Source organism: Amblyomma mixtum, chromosome 5 (assembly GCF_055824585.1).
Source record: "Amblyomma mixtum isolate Tamu chromosome 5, ASM5582458v1, whole genome shotgun sequence".
Lineage (NCBI taxonomy): Eukaryota > Metazoa > Arthropoda > Arachnida > Ixodida > Ixodidae > Amblyomma > Amblyomma mixtum.
The window spans coordinates 72814036-72828971 of record NC_143016.1 but is presented as its reverse complement, the minus strand read 5'-3'; the positions used below and the strand labels follow the sequence as shown (position 1 = coordinate 72828971).

The following is a 14936-nucleotide window of genomic DNA, read 5'->3' as shown; positions in this document are numbered from 1 at the left end:
CCCCGCATAATCTGGAATTGAGAATATTTGACTGGTCTAACTGAAGATATATAAAAACAAACATAACAAAATCTGTACACAAAGATATAGATAACTGATACAGATGTAGGTAATAAAATAGATGCAGAGGACACAAAAACAACAAAAGGAGAAATATTAAAATTGCACAGATCTCATGCGGCTTAAAACTTACGGCAAGCAATGCAGACTCATGCAGTAAACAATATCATGAGGGGGACAGGGAAGAAGTCCTTGCATGACCTGGTATGTAATCATGCTGTGAATAATGGAAGTTTTAAACACCCATCTTTGCAGGATTATGCAACAAGCGCAGTAGATATTTTACAAAGCGTAATCACGTTTACGAATTCCTGGAAAGATATTGCGCGAAGACTCGCGTGCGAGTTCCTGGACGCAAGTGCGACGCACCGCTTCAGAAGCGTACGAGGAAAATACCACTCACGCGAAAAACAAAAGCATTGTTTAGGCTGTGAAGCTTGAGACGTTGTCCTACATATACGAGCCGGAAATGAAGTCGCAAGCCCGTAGAACTCCATATCACTCACGGTAGCTTACCGATATTTCCGGCGGCGCTTACACCCATAGCGACTTGGTTGAGTCGATACCATGCTGGCAGCGTTAGCCACGAGTTGCACAGAACGCCTCCGGTCACGGGTACAGTCGGTGGTATCCCCAAGTCTTCCTAAAGCTTCTACACGTGCTTCGTACGAGACCTTGGACTCCGGGTCCATGGTTGCTTGTTCAGTCTGAATCGAAAAAAAGTATCAAAACAGCTAAGTGCCCCCAACATGTATAACAAGCAGACGCGCTGGACACTAGCAGTTGCAGTTTTGAAGTGTGAGGTAACAGCTCATGTAGATAGTTTCTGAACCCATATCAAGAGAAAATCCCGGCCATTTCTCCTACCACCCTTTTATGTTTAGTCTTAACAATGGAATATTTTTTAGGCACCTCATCTATCGGTGACTTTGAGTGAAATAAAAGAAAGACGGGCGTCATCGCTTACTGGAGAATATGGGGCTACCTGAACAAGATAGTTAGTCGGCTCGTGAAATGGCTCGCAAAAGCCCGATCCGCGAGCCATCTTTTCGTGTTGTTCACAGTTTTTAGACCCAATTTCTCTACGAAACACGGACATCGATCACGCACATATCTTTTGGTATTGAAGCCAGAAGGTGCCCCTTCCACCACTCAACCTGCGGCTGAAAACGCTACGCAGCAGCGTGGCAGACGTTTCTGGCCTCTTAATTCGAAGCAACTGTGAATGCTCACGGTATGAGACAAACTTCAGTTAACCGTGAGACTAGCATCCCGGTCTGAAGTAGAGAAGGGGCTTTTCTTGTGAAGAGATATTGTCTTAGTGAGTAACAAAAGTAGTCATGGCTTATCGATAAATACCTGTGTTATGGAAACAAACAAAGATTTATGGAAATGTCTTCGCTATGTATTTACGGGCATATAATTGAACGGAGCATTATGAGCAAACGAAAAAATAAATAGGAATCTGAGAAGATGCTCCAAGCGGCCCTAAAAGCGGCGTAAACATTTTTCGTTAACGCCTTCATTTCATTGAAAAGTACGCACAACTTCACTATATCCACAAATAAATCAGGGAAAACCGATTACGAAACGCCTCATGTCAAAGGCTACTCCTTATAATTGCGCGAATTCTCGGAACGCGTCCGAAACTGTAGATTGGGAACGCTAGCGTGTGCAGGTTTGAAAGAGACAGATCAAAGAAACCAAAACGAAGCCCTGTTTATAATTGAAAAGTAGAGAGTCAATAATAAATAAAAACTAAAAAAAAATCGGCTGCGGTTCAACTACTCGAATCTGATGAGGGAGCGGATGGTATGGCGTTTCGAGCAACAATACGCCCCCCATGGCTGATCACGAGTGTTTGCTCGCCCTGTGAACGCTGCGGCCTAGTCCTGCAGGGCAGCGTTTCTGCCACTGCTTTGCCAGCTCTAACACATGCAGCCCACATCTTTCTCTCGCCACCCCACATACCTCAAGGCGCCATTCAGGCGTCCACTGACTGCGTAAGCCATTGCAGCCCCACTTGGTCGAAATTATTCCGGAGACCTCCACTACGGCACCTCTTTCTCTATTAAGGCGAAGGCCTTTAATGCCTCATACTGTCGTTAGCAGACGCGTCGGCAGCGGTGGCGACAGACGCGTCGGCAGATTTGTCCGCCTTTCGGCGTCACTGCTGAAAAAGAAACGGCGTCGAGGGTGGGAATCGAACCAGGGCCTTTGGCATTTAAAGCGGAGACGCTACCACTCCGCCACGAAGGCTCAAGGTTTGAGAACAAAGGCGCATCTAGTGAATGCATGGGTTTCATAAATAAAATAAAACGAATAAAGTCAGGAAAATAAAAAATAAAAAATAAAAATAAACAAAATTAAAACAAAATAAAAATAAGATATGAAAATAAAAATAAAAACAATAAGAAAAGCAGCAAAAACAAAAAAAATATGCAAAATAAAAAGTAAATAAAGACAAACAGAGTGCCAGGAAACGCTTTCCCCTTGCAAAACTTTAGATCCAAAGTGCCCCCTGAATTTTGACAGGTGTCCACCGAGATATACGAACCAGTTACTGGGTAATTTCCTTTCCTCAAATACAATTCTCAGTTTCATTACGGCCCCTCTTTCTCTTTCTTCTTTCACTCCCACTTCCTCCGTTCCTGTACGGTGCGGTTCGGGTGTCCACCGAGATGACAGCATTTCCTTTCCTCAAAAAGCGTTCCGTTCAAAGGGCAACGCATCGCGCCGAACGGGTGGTGGCGTTCCGTGGACTGCCTGGCAGCGCTACAACGCGCTGTCGTGTTCCACTCCTAAGGTCGAAGCTTAAGCGTCATTAATTAGCAGTTAATTAGCATAAAGTCATTAATCAGTAATTAGTCACTAATTAGTAATTTGTCATCACATCATCATCAATTATGTGTGACGTCATCCAGTGGTGACGTCACCAGTGTCACATAGGCAAAGTGGTGCGGAAAACGCTTTCGCCTCTACGCACAGTCAAAGTGCCCCTGAATTTTTTTCTTCTTTCACTCCCACCTTCCTTCCCTTACGGCGCGCTTCAGGTGTCCGCATAGATATGCGAGACAGATACTGCACCATTTACTTTCCACAAAAAACAAATTTACGCCAAACGGCTGCGCTCTAAAACAGTGTTGAGATTATCATCACCATCGTCCACTATGTTCATAATGATGATTTCCTTCCTTGTTATTCACGCCGATACGAAAACTGCCTGTTTGAGCAGCGCATTCGTCACACGCGTCTCGCGCGTTCCACTTGCGGGAGCGCCTAGCCTTCTGCATGCTGCCGCCAGGTACGAGGCTACCTCCTTCAGGTAATAGCTTCTCGTTAACAGTGTTTGTTCCCGCTTGGTACCTCTTTTCTTCGTCGAAATGATCTTGTTAAGCTTAATTTATTTTATTTTGCAGCCAGAAGAGACAATACGACCTTACGTGTCCCGGCTCTGGATCTAGTCTTGACTGTGCATTCATTTCCTGTAGGTACGGCGCAGACTGAGGTAAGTTAGTGACACCGATTCTGGTCAGCTCTTAAAGGCCACTTTCAGCCAACGAAATACATAAACTGGGAAAAGCATCGGTTGGAAAAGGATCATCCTAAAAGCGCGTTCTCCTTCCTCAGATTATGGCATGAGACCATCTGAGCGTCTAATATTTTCAATCTTTGGGTACTGCGCGATAATTAGTGTAGTTAGCCTAGAGTAAGCATTTTGTAATATATTCAGACCATGCCGCCCTTGAGAGGAAAGCGGTATCTGTTGAAATTACGGGCATTGCATCACTAACTCTTTTAGGTGGAATTACAACTTCCTTATTTCTGGTCACTTGCTTGGAAATCGGATGCTAGTTTTCTGTGGAGGATGAAGTGCAAATATCTTTCCGAGGTGCGCAAGAAATCGTTAGGGGATTTTTAGGTGTGGTGCGTCGACAGTGGAGCGCTGCACGTGCCAGCCCAGCGTTCCACATGTGCATGTGCAAATGGTGATTGCAAGGCGACGGCGGCGATGAGCGAGCACGATGAGCGTTGAGCTGACGTGTGAACGAACTGAGGTGTGAAGGGAGAGAGCGTAGCGGAGTTTGTGGAGATTGAAGCGTGGAGGTGGCAGGCGATGGACTGTGGCCCAAGCTGCCGAGAGGACCCCTTTGGTAGCCTGCATTAAGCCTGCAGCGTTTCGTGACTCCGTCGACGGGTCATGGCTATGGGTCTCCGGCTACTGCCTAATTCCTAGGGCTGCTGACGGGAGTTCACCGGCGTCTTCCTCTGGTCCTCTACACTCCTACTACACCCTGGTTCCCGACAGAGCACAGACACAAAGGAGCGCTTTGCTCCTTTGTGTCCCTGTTCTGTCCCCCTCCGCCGCTTCCTTGAACGCAACGCCAGCGACGCGTCGCAGGTCACCCATCCGCGTCCGCCCTGTCTGCAAAGCATCCCCGCTTCGCATGGGACGCTCAAGAACTGATGGTCTCATTCCTTTTACCTGTAGTCTCGTGAGCGTGTTGAGTGTGAGTGTGTTGAAGTGAAAGCTTCACTACGCTAGGTCAGCGCCTCCCATATTTTTTGATGCCCGTCAGACCGGGCGCTGAACAATGGGAGCTCGCGAGCCGCCGCGCTTCACACGCTGGCCGCAGGTTGGCGATGCTACCTGACACTATCGCCAGGCCGGCCAGGCTGCGCTCTTCGCTCGCGCAGCATGCGCGCAGCGCTTTCAAAGGCTCGCGCTAGCGCGATGATGCTCGGTGCTGCTCTTCTGTTTATCGAAAACGATAAATATCGGCTATTAAGGCGGAAGCCTTTAATGCCTCATCGTTGTAAGCAGGAGTTGTCGACAGAAAATGTCACGCTTTTCAATTGGTCGAAATGCTCGTGACGTCACAGTGCGCGAATTTCAAATGGGGCCAATTGTACTTTGGCTAGTAACCATGCAACCAATCAAAGGGATCGTAAAGTGATGCTCCAACTAAGTTGGACTGAGTTTAGTTAATTGCTTAATTAATCAATTAGCCTAATTAAGAATGAGGAGAATGAAGAGGTGAGAAGAAAGAGGAAAAGAAAAGAAAGACGCGCGCCGCAGCGACAACAGCGTCCGCGGAAGGAGACGCTGCTGGAAAAAACAGATAAAGCCGCGTTCGCTCCACCACCACGCACTTCCCCACTCAGTTCGACGTTGCTCGTTTCATATACGTTGTGTCGAACATCCTAGACAGTTCCAACAATTGACAGGTGAATGACAGAACACTATGGATAGAAATACAATAATATATATATGAAATAGCCTAATTAACCTTTCTAGTTAGACCACATAAATCAATAAAACCGAGAACGAAATTGGTCGAGTTGGGGAATCGAACCAGGGTCTCCGGAGTGCGATACGAGCACGCTAGCCACTCCGTAATGCCAGCTCAATGGTTTGGAATGAACAAAGGCGCGTCTAGCTAATACGGCGTCTTCGTTCACTCCCATCTTCCCCCTTTCCCTTACGGCGAGGTGCAGGTGTCCACCCAGATATGCGAGAGAGATAATTTCCTTTCCTCAAAAAATAAATTTACCGTCCAGCAAGGCGTACAGCCGAATTGGCGATGGCGTTCTGTGGACTCCCTGGCAGCGTTGCAAGACGCTGTCGCGTTCCACTCTTACAGGCGAAGCTTAACATGTTAACCACACATCAGTAACACACGCAGACAGCCAATGGACGCGTCATTCGCTGGCAGCACTTGAATCATCATTCACAACCACATTCGTGACAGAATGCTGTATAAGGCTTTCGCCTTGCACCACTTTAGTCGCCAAAGTGACTCCTAATTTTTTCTTTTCGTTATGGTAGTTGCTGACCCAAAAGACGCGAGACCAAATCTTGAAAATGCGGCGGTAACAGTTTGATGGAGGCGAAATGCGAAAGCGCCCATGAACTGTGCAACATCATTGCACATAAGAGAACACAGATGTCCGAAATTATTCCGGAGTCCTTAACTACGGAACCCCTTTCTCTTATTACCTTTCTGAATCCTCTCAGTAACGGCACGGTTCAGATTTTTCACTGAGGGGGACAGTTACTGCATCTTAAGTTGTGTTGCTAAGTGCCAGTACTGGACTATTTCTGTATGAAGTAAGAAATCGGGTTCTACAATATGAGAAGGCCTGTTAAGAACAGATTTTAATGCATGGACAACAAGGAAATGGCATATATTTTCCACATTGGAGCAATTCATAGAACAAAAACAAAAGCACTCTGCACACTACAGTTTCAGAACTTTACGCGACAGTGGTTTTTTTGGGTACATTTTCATCACAGAGTTCTTATCTGTAATATTCATTGCATGATTGGTGAGCAATGGCTTTATGAACTTCCGGCACAAAAGTTCCAGGAACTGCTTCCTGTGACCTGCATCTTCGTTTTTGCAATGCAAAACAGGGGTGTCCATCAAAATGCCAACAGCGCGCTCCACACTGGATTCCAGCGGTTTTTCAATGGCTTTTCTGAAGTACAGAACAATGTCAACAAACCTCTTGAGACTCAACAACACATTAATTAGCTCTCTTGTTGGGTACTTCAATCCCCCTATCCTGATACGCTATAAGTCCATCCACAGGTGCATTTCCTTTTGGTTTTTCGACAGTGTCAATGCAGTCCTGGCAGCTCAGTTTTTCTGTCATGACACGGGCTATATACCCTCCAATCAGAGCTACGCTTGCGATCTCTGGGTTGGGAAGCCACTGCTTTGGCCAGGTGCAGACCTCTCGCAGCCGATTTTCAGCTGCTGATGGAAAAAATGGCTTCTCCAGGCGGTTGACGTTCTGGGTGCTTGGGCCTGAAACTGCTTTGGCAGCACAAAACGATGTTGACGCATTGACATTGCTTCTCATTGATGAAGAAACAATACCAGTCTTCAACATCTTTTCCAGACCACTGAGCACACTTCTCATGTCCATTGCGTCGTTGCATCCGGCTGTCCTTCGAAGAAGACCGAACAACGCCTCGATGGGGTCACTGGAAAATTTTCTCGTGAGGACGAAAATGAATTTTTTTTCTTTTAGAAGAAATCGAATGCACATGACATTAGATACTGTTGTATGACCAAGTGCATGATACGTTTCTTTGCTCAAGAAATTACCCGGGTGACTTGCATCTTTCAGAGCCTTGAAGTATGCAAGGAAGGTGTCTTCCAACCACTGCAACCTCGAATCATCCGGGTCACTGAAATGTCGAGTGTCTGGGTCGTTCTTGTGAATATATTGCTGGGTGTTACTTACATCCATGAGGACAAACCATCTGTGAACTGCTATCATGAATTCTACAGTGGGACCCACTGTTTGAAACATAACATCGCATGTATGTCCAGCTTGATCTTTCATGTACTGCAGTGCTGCAGTCACAGGGGGTGAGAAAATCTGCACGGCGTGCCTGACACTCATTTTCTCCAGATTTGAAGGATAAAGGTGTTTACGTGTCAAAAACATTACTGGTTTCACTGTGGATCCACTCTGCATTTTGTAGAGTTCTTTCAAAGGTGCTGATGAAATTTCTTTCTTCCCACCTATACACTTCGCAAGAAACTGCGATCTTATATTCTTTAAGATATGGCACTGATCAAATGCCAAGAAGAGTTGTCTGGAAGGGTCAGCTGGGTGTGGGGCTGATATCTGCATCTGCCCTTTGCACAAAATGTCCATTGCTGCAACATTAATTTTATGGTTGTCGGCCACAATACGAACAATCTCAAACCCTAGTTGTTCAGTTTTCTTCACAACATGTGTGATGACCGTAGCGAGGTCTGATCCCGTGCAGCATTTCGTAAAAAAATAACCAACTGGAATTTTAAAATGCGCAGCTAGGCCGCACAGCAGGAAACACAGCAGCGAGTTTGCCAGGTGGTCATTTTTGTCACTTGGTTCCAAGTGCTCCAAATCAGAGCCCATACTGACATCCCCGATGAATGCATCACGCTGCTTGTTGTATTCTAACCTCTGCCTTATGCGCATCTCGTCGACAATTAAGCTGCACATTTTTTACTGCTCTGCAGGTAAGTTTGCCAGCTCTGTTTCAAGCCTTAAACGCACCAAAGGGCTGAAACCAACATCTCCAGTTGACTTACCTATATACTTGTGCAAAGTATTCCTGCATGGCAAACGCAGCAGCCCTTCAGAACGGATGTATTCATAGGCTTTGGTGGATAGGTTCCTGAGAACAATGCAATACCTTACAGTTGTCTCACCCCATGTTGCTCTCTTCTTGGTATAGTTTTTCACCTGATCCACAATAAACGCAGCTTTCACAATTTTCTGCTCGCCGTCTGCAGTGACATCCAGGAAAGAGCTCACATTACAATCCTCTTTCAATTTCCGCAGCTCCTCTTTATATTTGTCGACTGTATGCTTCAGTGTTGCGACCTGGAGACGAAGAGCACGCTCCTTTTCTTTGCACCTCTTGTGATGCAAAAAACTGTTGGCGCTCATTCTGGCCGATTCTGTCTGCGTTCCGAACGCCCGCCTTGCAAACACAAATGGCTGGAGAGAAGCCGGTGCTGTGTGCTCCTCGCCGATGGTGACATCAAGCTGAGGACAAGCCGCGGCCGGCGAAGCTGGGGCTGCGTTGTCAAGAAATGGCGTGCTACTTGGCTCCACGACCGCTGTTGAGACGTCTTCGGGCTCCGCAGCGCAGTCAACGGGTCTTACGCCACACGCGTCAGCCGAAAGTGTCGTTTTGCGCCTCTTCTTCGCAGAGCAGCCGTTGGTGTTTAGCCCCGAAGCGCGCTTGCGACTGCTTGAGTCACTGCGCACTATCGAAGCTGCAGGCTGTTTGTAAGATGGATAACAGGGAAACACACTTGGTACTGCTCCCTTCTTTAACTGGCGGATTTTAGTATTGTCTTTAAAATCAGAGATCTTGAAGTGCTTGCTGCCCACAACTGAATAGTTCGATGTAGAATTTGGCTCCCAATCCTTACGTGAAATCACCTTGATCCACTGTTGTCGACCCTCGAGGTCAGCCGGGATCTCGTGGAAGGATACGCCTGGATCTTTCTTCCTGGCACTTGAAGTGCACATCGGCACGCAGCAGTACCGCATGGTGAACGCGATCGATGAGAAGCACCGAAGTCGAAAATGGACGTTTCTCGTGCAAGGAGAGGGCTTGCCCATCCAGCGACGCCTTGGTTAGCAGCACGAGAAGGCTGCGAAGCGGGACGGCCGCCGACAGCGTAGTGTCAGCCAGAAGCTCCGCGGGTGGCGAAATCAGGCAAACGGGAGAGAGTGACAGGAGAGGGTCCGCAGGGTGGCTGGGAGCCTTTCTGCCGGGCATTGAAAAAATATAGGAGGCGCTGGCTAGGTAAAGCCAATTTCGCCGTCGCCGCAAGTTTGACCTTGAAATAACCTTCATAACCAAAGCCCATGCCAGGTTGCCAACAGATAAAGGAACGGAAAGGAAATGCACCCAACTGGCCCCCTGGCACAGTAGACACATCAGTCGTGCTTTAAGCTACGTGGCGTGTCGGTAGCGACAGATGCGCTTTGCTTGCGTTTGCGTTGACAACGTTTTGCACGCCGATGCGCATAACTGGCTCTGGGTCAGTGGATGCCTGAATGGCGCTTTGAGGTACGTGGGGTGGCGAGAGAAAGATGTGGGCTGCATGTGTTAGCGCTGGCAAAGCTGTGGCACACACGCTGCACTGCAGCACTAGGCCGCAGCGTTCCCTGGGCGAGCAAACACTCCTGATCAACCATGGGGGGCGTATTGTTGCCCGAAACGCCATACCATCCGCTCTCTTACCAGATTCGAGTAGTTGAACCGCAGCCGAATTTTTTTTAGTTTTTATTTATTATTGCCTCTTTACTTTTCAATTATAAACAGGGCTTCGTTTTGTTTTCTTTGATCTGTCTCTTTTTAACCTGCACGCGCTAGCGTTCCCAATCTACAGTTTCGGACGCGTTCCGAGAATTTGCGCAATTATAAGGAGTAGTCTTTGAAATGAGGCGTTTCGTAATCGATTTTCGCTGATTTACTTGTGGAAATAGTGAAGCTGTACGTAGTTTTCAATGTAATGAAGGCGTTCAAGAAAAATGTTTACGCCGCTTTTAGGGCAGCTTGGAGCATCTTCTCAGATTCCTATTTATTTTTTCGTTAGCTCATAATGCTCAGTTCAATTATATGCCCGGAAATAAATAGCTAAAACATTTCCTTAAATCTTTGTTCTTTTCCATAACACAGCTATTTATCGATAAACCATGACTACTTCTTTTATTACTCATTAAGAGAATATCTCTTCACAAGAAAAGCCCCTTCTCTGATTCAGACCAGGATGCTAGTCACACGGTGATCTGAAGTTAAGCTGTCTCATAACGTGAATATTCACAGTTGATTCGACTTCAGACGCGAGAAACCTCTGCCACGCAGCTGCGTAGCGTTTTCAGCCGCAGGTTGAGTGGTGGAAGGGGCACCTTCTGGCTTCAATGCCAAAAGATATGTGCGTGATCGATGTCCGTGTTTCTGTGCGAAATGGGGTCTAAAAACTGTGAACAACACGAAAAGATGGCTCGCGGATCGGGCTTTTGCGAGCCTTTTCACGAGCCGACTAACTATCTTGTTCAGGTAGCCCCGTATTATCCAGTAAGTGATGACGCCCGTCTTTTATTTCAATCAAATTCACCGATAGATGAGGTGCCTAAAGAATATTCCATTGTTAAGGCTAAACTTACAAGGGTGGTGGGAGAAATGGCCGGGATTTTTTCTTGATATGGGTTCAGAAACTTTCTACATGAGCTTTTACCTCACATTTCAAAACTGCAGCTGCTAGTGTCCAGCGCGTCTGCTTGTTATACATGTTGGGCGCAGTTAACTGTTTTGATACTTTTTTTCGGTTCAGACTGAACAAGCAACCATGGACCAGGAGTCCAAGGTCTCGTACGAAGCACGTGTAGAAGCTTTAGGAAGACTTGGGGATACCAGGGACTGTACCTATGACCGAAGACGTTCTGTGCAACTCGTGGCTAACGCTGCCAGCATGGTATCGACTCAACCAAGTCGCCATGGGTGTAAGCGCCGCAGGAAATATCGGTAAGCTACCCTGATTGATAAGGAGCGCTACGGGCGTGTGACTTCATTTCCGGCTCGTATATGTAGGACAACGTCTCAAGCTTCACAGCCTAAACAATGCTTTTGTTTTTCGCGTGAGTGGTATTTTCCTCGTACGCTTCTGAAGTGGTGCATCTTACTTGCGTCCAGGAACTCGCACGCGAGTCTTCGCGCAATATCTTCCCAGGAATTCGTAAACGTGATTACGCTTTCTAAAATATCTACTGCGCTTGTTGCATAAGCCTGCAAAGGTGGGTATTTAAAACTTCCATTATTCACAGCATGATTACATACCAGGTCATGCAAGGACTTCTTCCGTGTCCCCCTCATGATATTGTTTACTGCATGAGTCTACATTGCTTGCCGTAAGCTTTAAGCCGCATGAGATCTGTGCAATTTTAATATTTCGCGTTTTGTTGTTTTTGTGTCCTCTGCATCTATTTTATTACCTACATCTCTATCAGTTATGTATATCTTTGTGTACAGATTTTGTGATGTTTGTTTTTATATGTCTTCAGTTACACCAGTCAAATATTCTCAATTCCAGATTTTGCGGCGGAACTTCTTGGATATGAAATTAGGAAACTCATAAATTTGGGCCGAACTCCCCACATACTAGAATATCACAAAAAGAAAAAAAACAACGAAACTTTGCCTAACAATGCTACCAGGTTCGGGCATGTAGCAAAATGCGACAATTGCACTGCCGTACTGTTGTAACTTGCATTTCCGTCGGGTACTAGAAAGAGACTGTTCTGAAAGTCACTGGAATTTCGCCTAAAATATGATCTTGCTTCTCTTGCTAAGCTTTGTGTAACGCCGCTGCGTTTGACACGGAAAAATTACATCGCAGGTTACGTGCACAGTTGGGTTTTATCTCGCCCTTTTTTCGCACGCATTCTTCAGACACCGATGCACTGAAGCTATATTCAAAGAAAAGTTTCATTGGGACTCGCATTCCGCTCGACTATCCAATTTCTGAATTGCTATTGTTGCTCCAAGGAAACACTGTCTGCTCACGTTGGTGTAGCATAGACATCGTCTTCTCTCCTGCCAGAAAAAAAAAAGAAATTTCGAGGTCTCTTATCTTACTTGACTCCAAATCTGATATTACTCGCTGTTTCTATTGCACCCGCAGTGAGCGTTGCCATCATCGCTGCACTTTGGGTGGCGGACAATACTCGAGGTTCTGGCCCAATGATCGCGGGGTCCGTGTCCACCAGGCGGTGGCTCACGTGCAGGGCGCACAGGTCGAAACTCTGCACGGCACAGCACGTGCTCGGGCAGTGTCGTCATCGACGGATGTGTTCGGAGACGTGCAGCCTTCGGAACCCTCACCGGATCCCCGCATGTGGCAACCGGTGCCGGTAAGTGCACACGGGAGTGGCGAACATGGGAAGTTTTATTTGCGAATGCGTTTTCCTGGCTGAAATGTGGAATCTCACCGGATAACACCCGAGACGGCATAGGCGGCCGGCCTCAATAAACAGATGAAATGCAACGCCATATCATGTCTAAGTGTCCTCCAGGGAGAACTCCCTGGCGTTTGTTGAGATGATAGCAGCTCTGAGCTTCGTCCCTAGGAGTGCGCGAACATCCTAAAGAACCACAAATAGAACACCAAATGTGTGACTTTTCATTCAACTAGGATATATCTACGTCCAATTTAAGTCTTTGGTAGTTTTTAATATGTAGACAGCCAAATGTGTGACCTGTAGATCGTAATTCTCTCAGGGTTTGTCCTGGTCAAAAATTGTGGCGGCCGGTTCGTCCTTACCCACCTTAGGTGACCCTCATTTTTCCCCCTTTTAATAAAAAGACGTTAAGCGCATTGGGGTACCGTCAGTAGCTACGACTTCACAGAGACATTGAGCCTGGGGCGGCCGCTCTTGTGATGTCCAACATTATTGGCCAAAAATTTTGAATATTGAAATATTGTAAGGGATTGTTATGAAAGATTGAATACATTTGAATAAAATGAAAATGTTGAATATTCACACAGTTGCGAACGGCGGCGGCCATGCGTTTCGGCTCGGGCGTAGGGGAGAAATGGCGCCAGGAGCTGATCAGCGGCGCTCACATTTCGATTAGGAAGTAACGTAATCGTCGGCAATTTTTTTGGTTAATTAATGAGGCAATGACCGACGTGTTCCGCGAGTCCGCTTGAAAGAGCAAAGAATAGTTTTTTTATCGAGAGGGAGCTCCCGGATCTTTCTTGCCCCCAATGAAATCCACCACCCTCTCTTCAGGGCTCGCTGCCTTCGTTGAAATTTAGATTCACCTACAGATTTAGAGGTTGGCTAGTCACATACGGGCCCGTAAAGGACGTTGTTTTTAAGAGGGGGAGGGAGGCTTTGGCTGCAAGAAACGTATCGACCAATGGTTCGAGTCCTCTGACTCCTTTAGAGATTTTTGCCGGCCTTTAATCGTCTTCCAGTCGCACAGGCTTACGAAAGGTACGAGGCTCTTTACAAGGATGTTGATGTGGAGTGATGAACGACAAGTACTTAGCGAGTGCAGTAGCAGCTTAATCAGACACTCATCACACATTATATATGATCGTTTTTAGAGCGCAGCACTTTGATGCCGGTTCCTGCGTTTCGCGACGCCGCCATTTCTTCTCGTAATCAGCTCCGTAGCCGGGGCAGCGTGATCTTGCAGCCATTTCTCCCGCCCGCCCAAGCCGAAACTCATAGCCGCCGCCGTGAGCCACGTTCACTCGACTCGCCAGCAGCGTCATCGGCATCAGTCAGGCGCTGCCCTCTCTTCGTCGCGTAACGTAGGACCAGGCATTGGCGCAGCAAGTCGAGCGTATATATTCCATCTCTTTCACTGACCATAAACTTCCTTCGTGACAATCAAGAACTGTTAGCGGAGTGTTTCTTGAAGAAGGAATATGTGTGAAAAATAACTAGTTGTTTGTAATTCTACATACGTGTCTTGCTCGAATTCTTAGCCTCAGTCTCTTGAAAAGCTGAAACAGCTGATTAGCTCCGCTCAGATTTCCCATTAGGAAGTTACGTAGTCGTCGGCAATTTTTTGATCCAGATATGCTTTAACGAGAGCGTGTCATTGAGCATCCTAGGGACCAAACATTTTCCAGACTGAAACCTGCAAGAATCCTGCACTGCTGTTTGGCTGCTAAGTCTAAACATTGGGCTGAATGTCTTCGAATTAGGTATTTTCGGATATTATACCAAATAGTTGGAGAGCCGCGTCCGGCATATATGTCAACAGTTTTGTGAGTCAGGTTCTCGTAACAACTTAAACCCTTGAAATTTGTATCGATAACTGCTTCTCTGCGCTCCTTGCACTTCGACTTTCCATTTTGTTTCATTGTGCGGGGCGGCAGGGCTGACTACATGAGATTCACGTCGCCTTCTTATCTTTCAAGACCACGTGCATCTAAGACTACTGGGACACCTAACGAGGTTCTGCAGCTTATGACTGCAGTTGTGGTGACTGGTTCGGAATAGTTTTTACCACGTTAAACCATGTGCCTGAGTTCTGCCCTTGTGTCCCAGGTACGAGCACCGCCAGATGCGCTCCAGTGGCTGCCTGCGGAGCGCACCCAGTAGGTGCGGGGCGCATTACGAGCTGAAGGCGGCGTCGCTCTCGAGCCAAAACACCACTTCAGCTCGATGAGCCTGGGAGGAGTTCAAGCGCAGGGTAGCAAGCGAACTCCTATGGCGTGCGAGCCCCAGAAATGGGCCTTGCATGCCGAACTTCGAAGCCGGAACACGTGCGCGCATCTTCCGGTTGTAAAATAAATTCGTTATCACGCACACAGTCTCTGATCGCA

At 47.0% G+C, this 14936-nt stretch overlaps 2 protein-coding genes across 2 annotated transcripts in view; one reads left to right on the top strand and one right to left on the bottom strand.

Annotated features, from left to right (window-relative positions):
• LOC149342661 (uncharacterized) overlaps positions 1-14936 on the bottom strand; it is an 86135-nt gene that overhangs the window by 1822 nt on the left and 69377 nt on the right. The window contains exon 5 of the mRNA XM_089545134.1: positions 577-767. Coding sequence (XP_089401260.1) covers positions 577-767 — 191 coding nt within the window. The remainder of the gene's footprint in view (positions 1-576; positions 768-14936) is intronic.
• On the top strand, positions 3085-14919 carry LOC149342664 (uncharacterized). The gene is made up of 5 exons (XM_089545128.1): positions 3085-3385; positions 3480-3568; positions 10926-11116; positions 12273-12501; positions 14659-14919. Exons 1-5 carry the CDS (start codon positions 3352-3354, stop codon positions 14710-14712), a joined length of 597 nt encoding a protein of 198 aa, XP_089401254.1. The 5' UTR covers positions 3085-3351; the 3' UTR covers positions 14713-14919.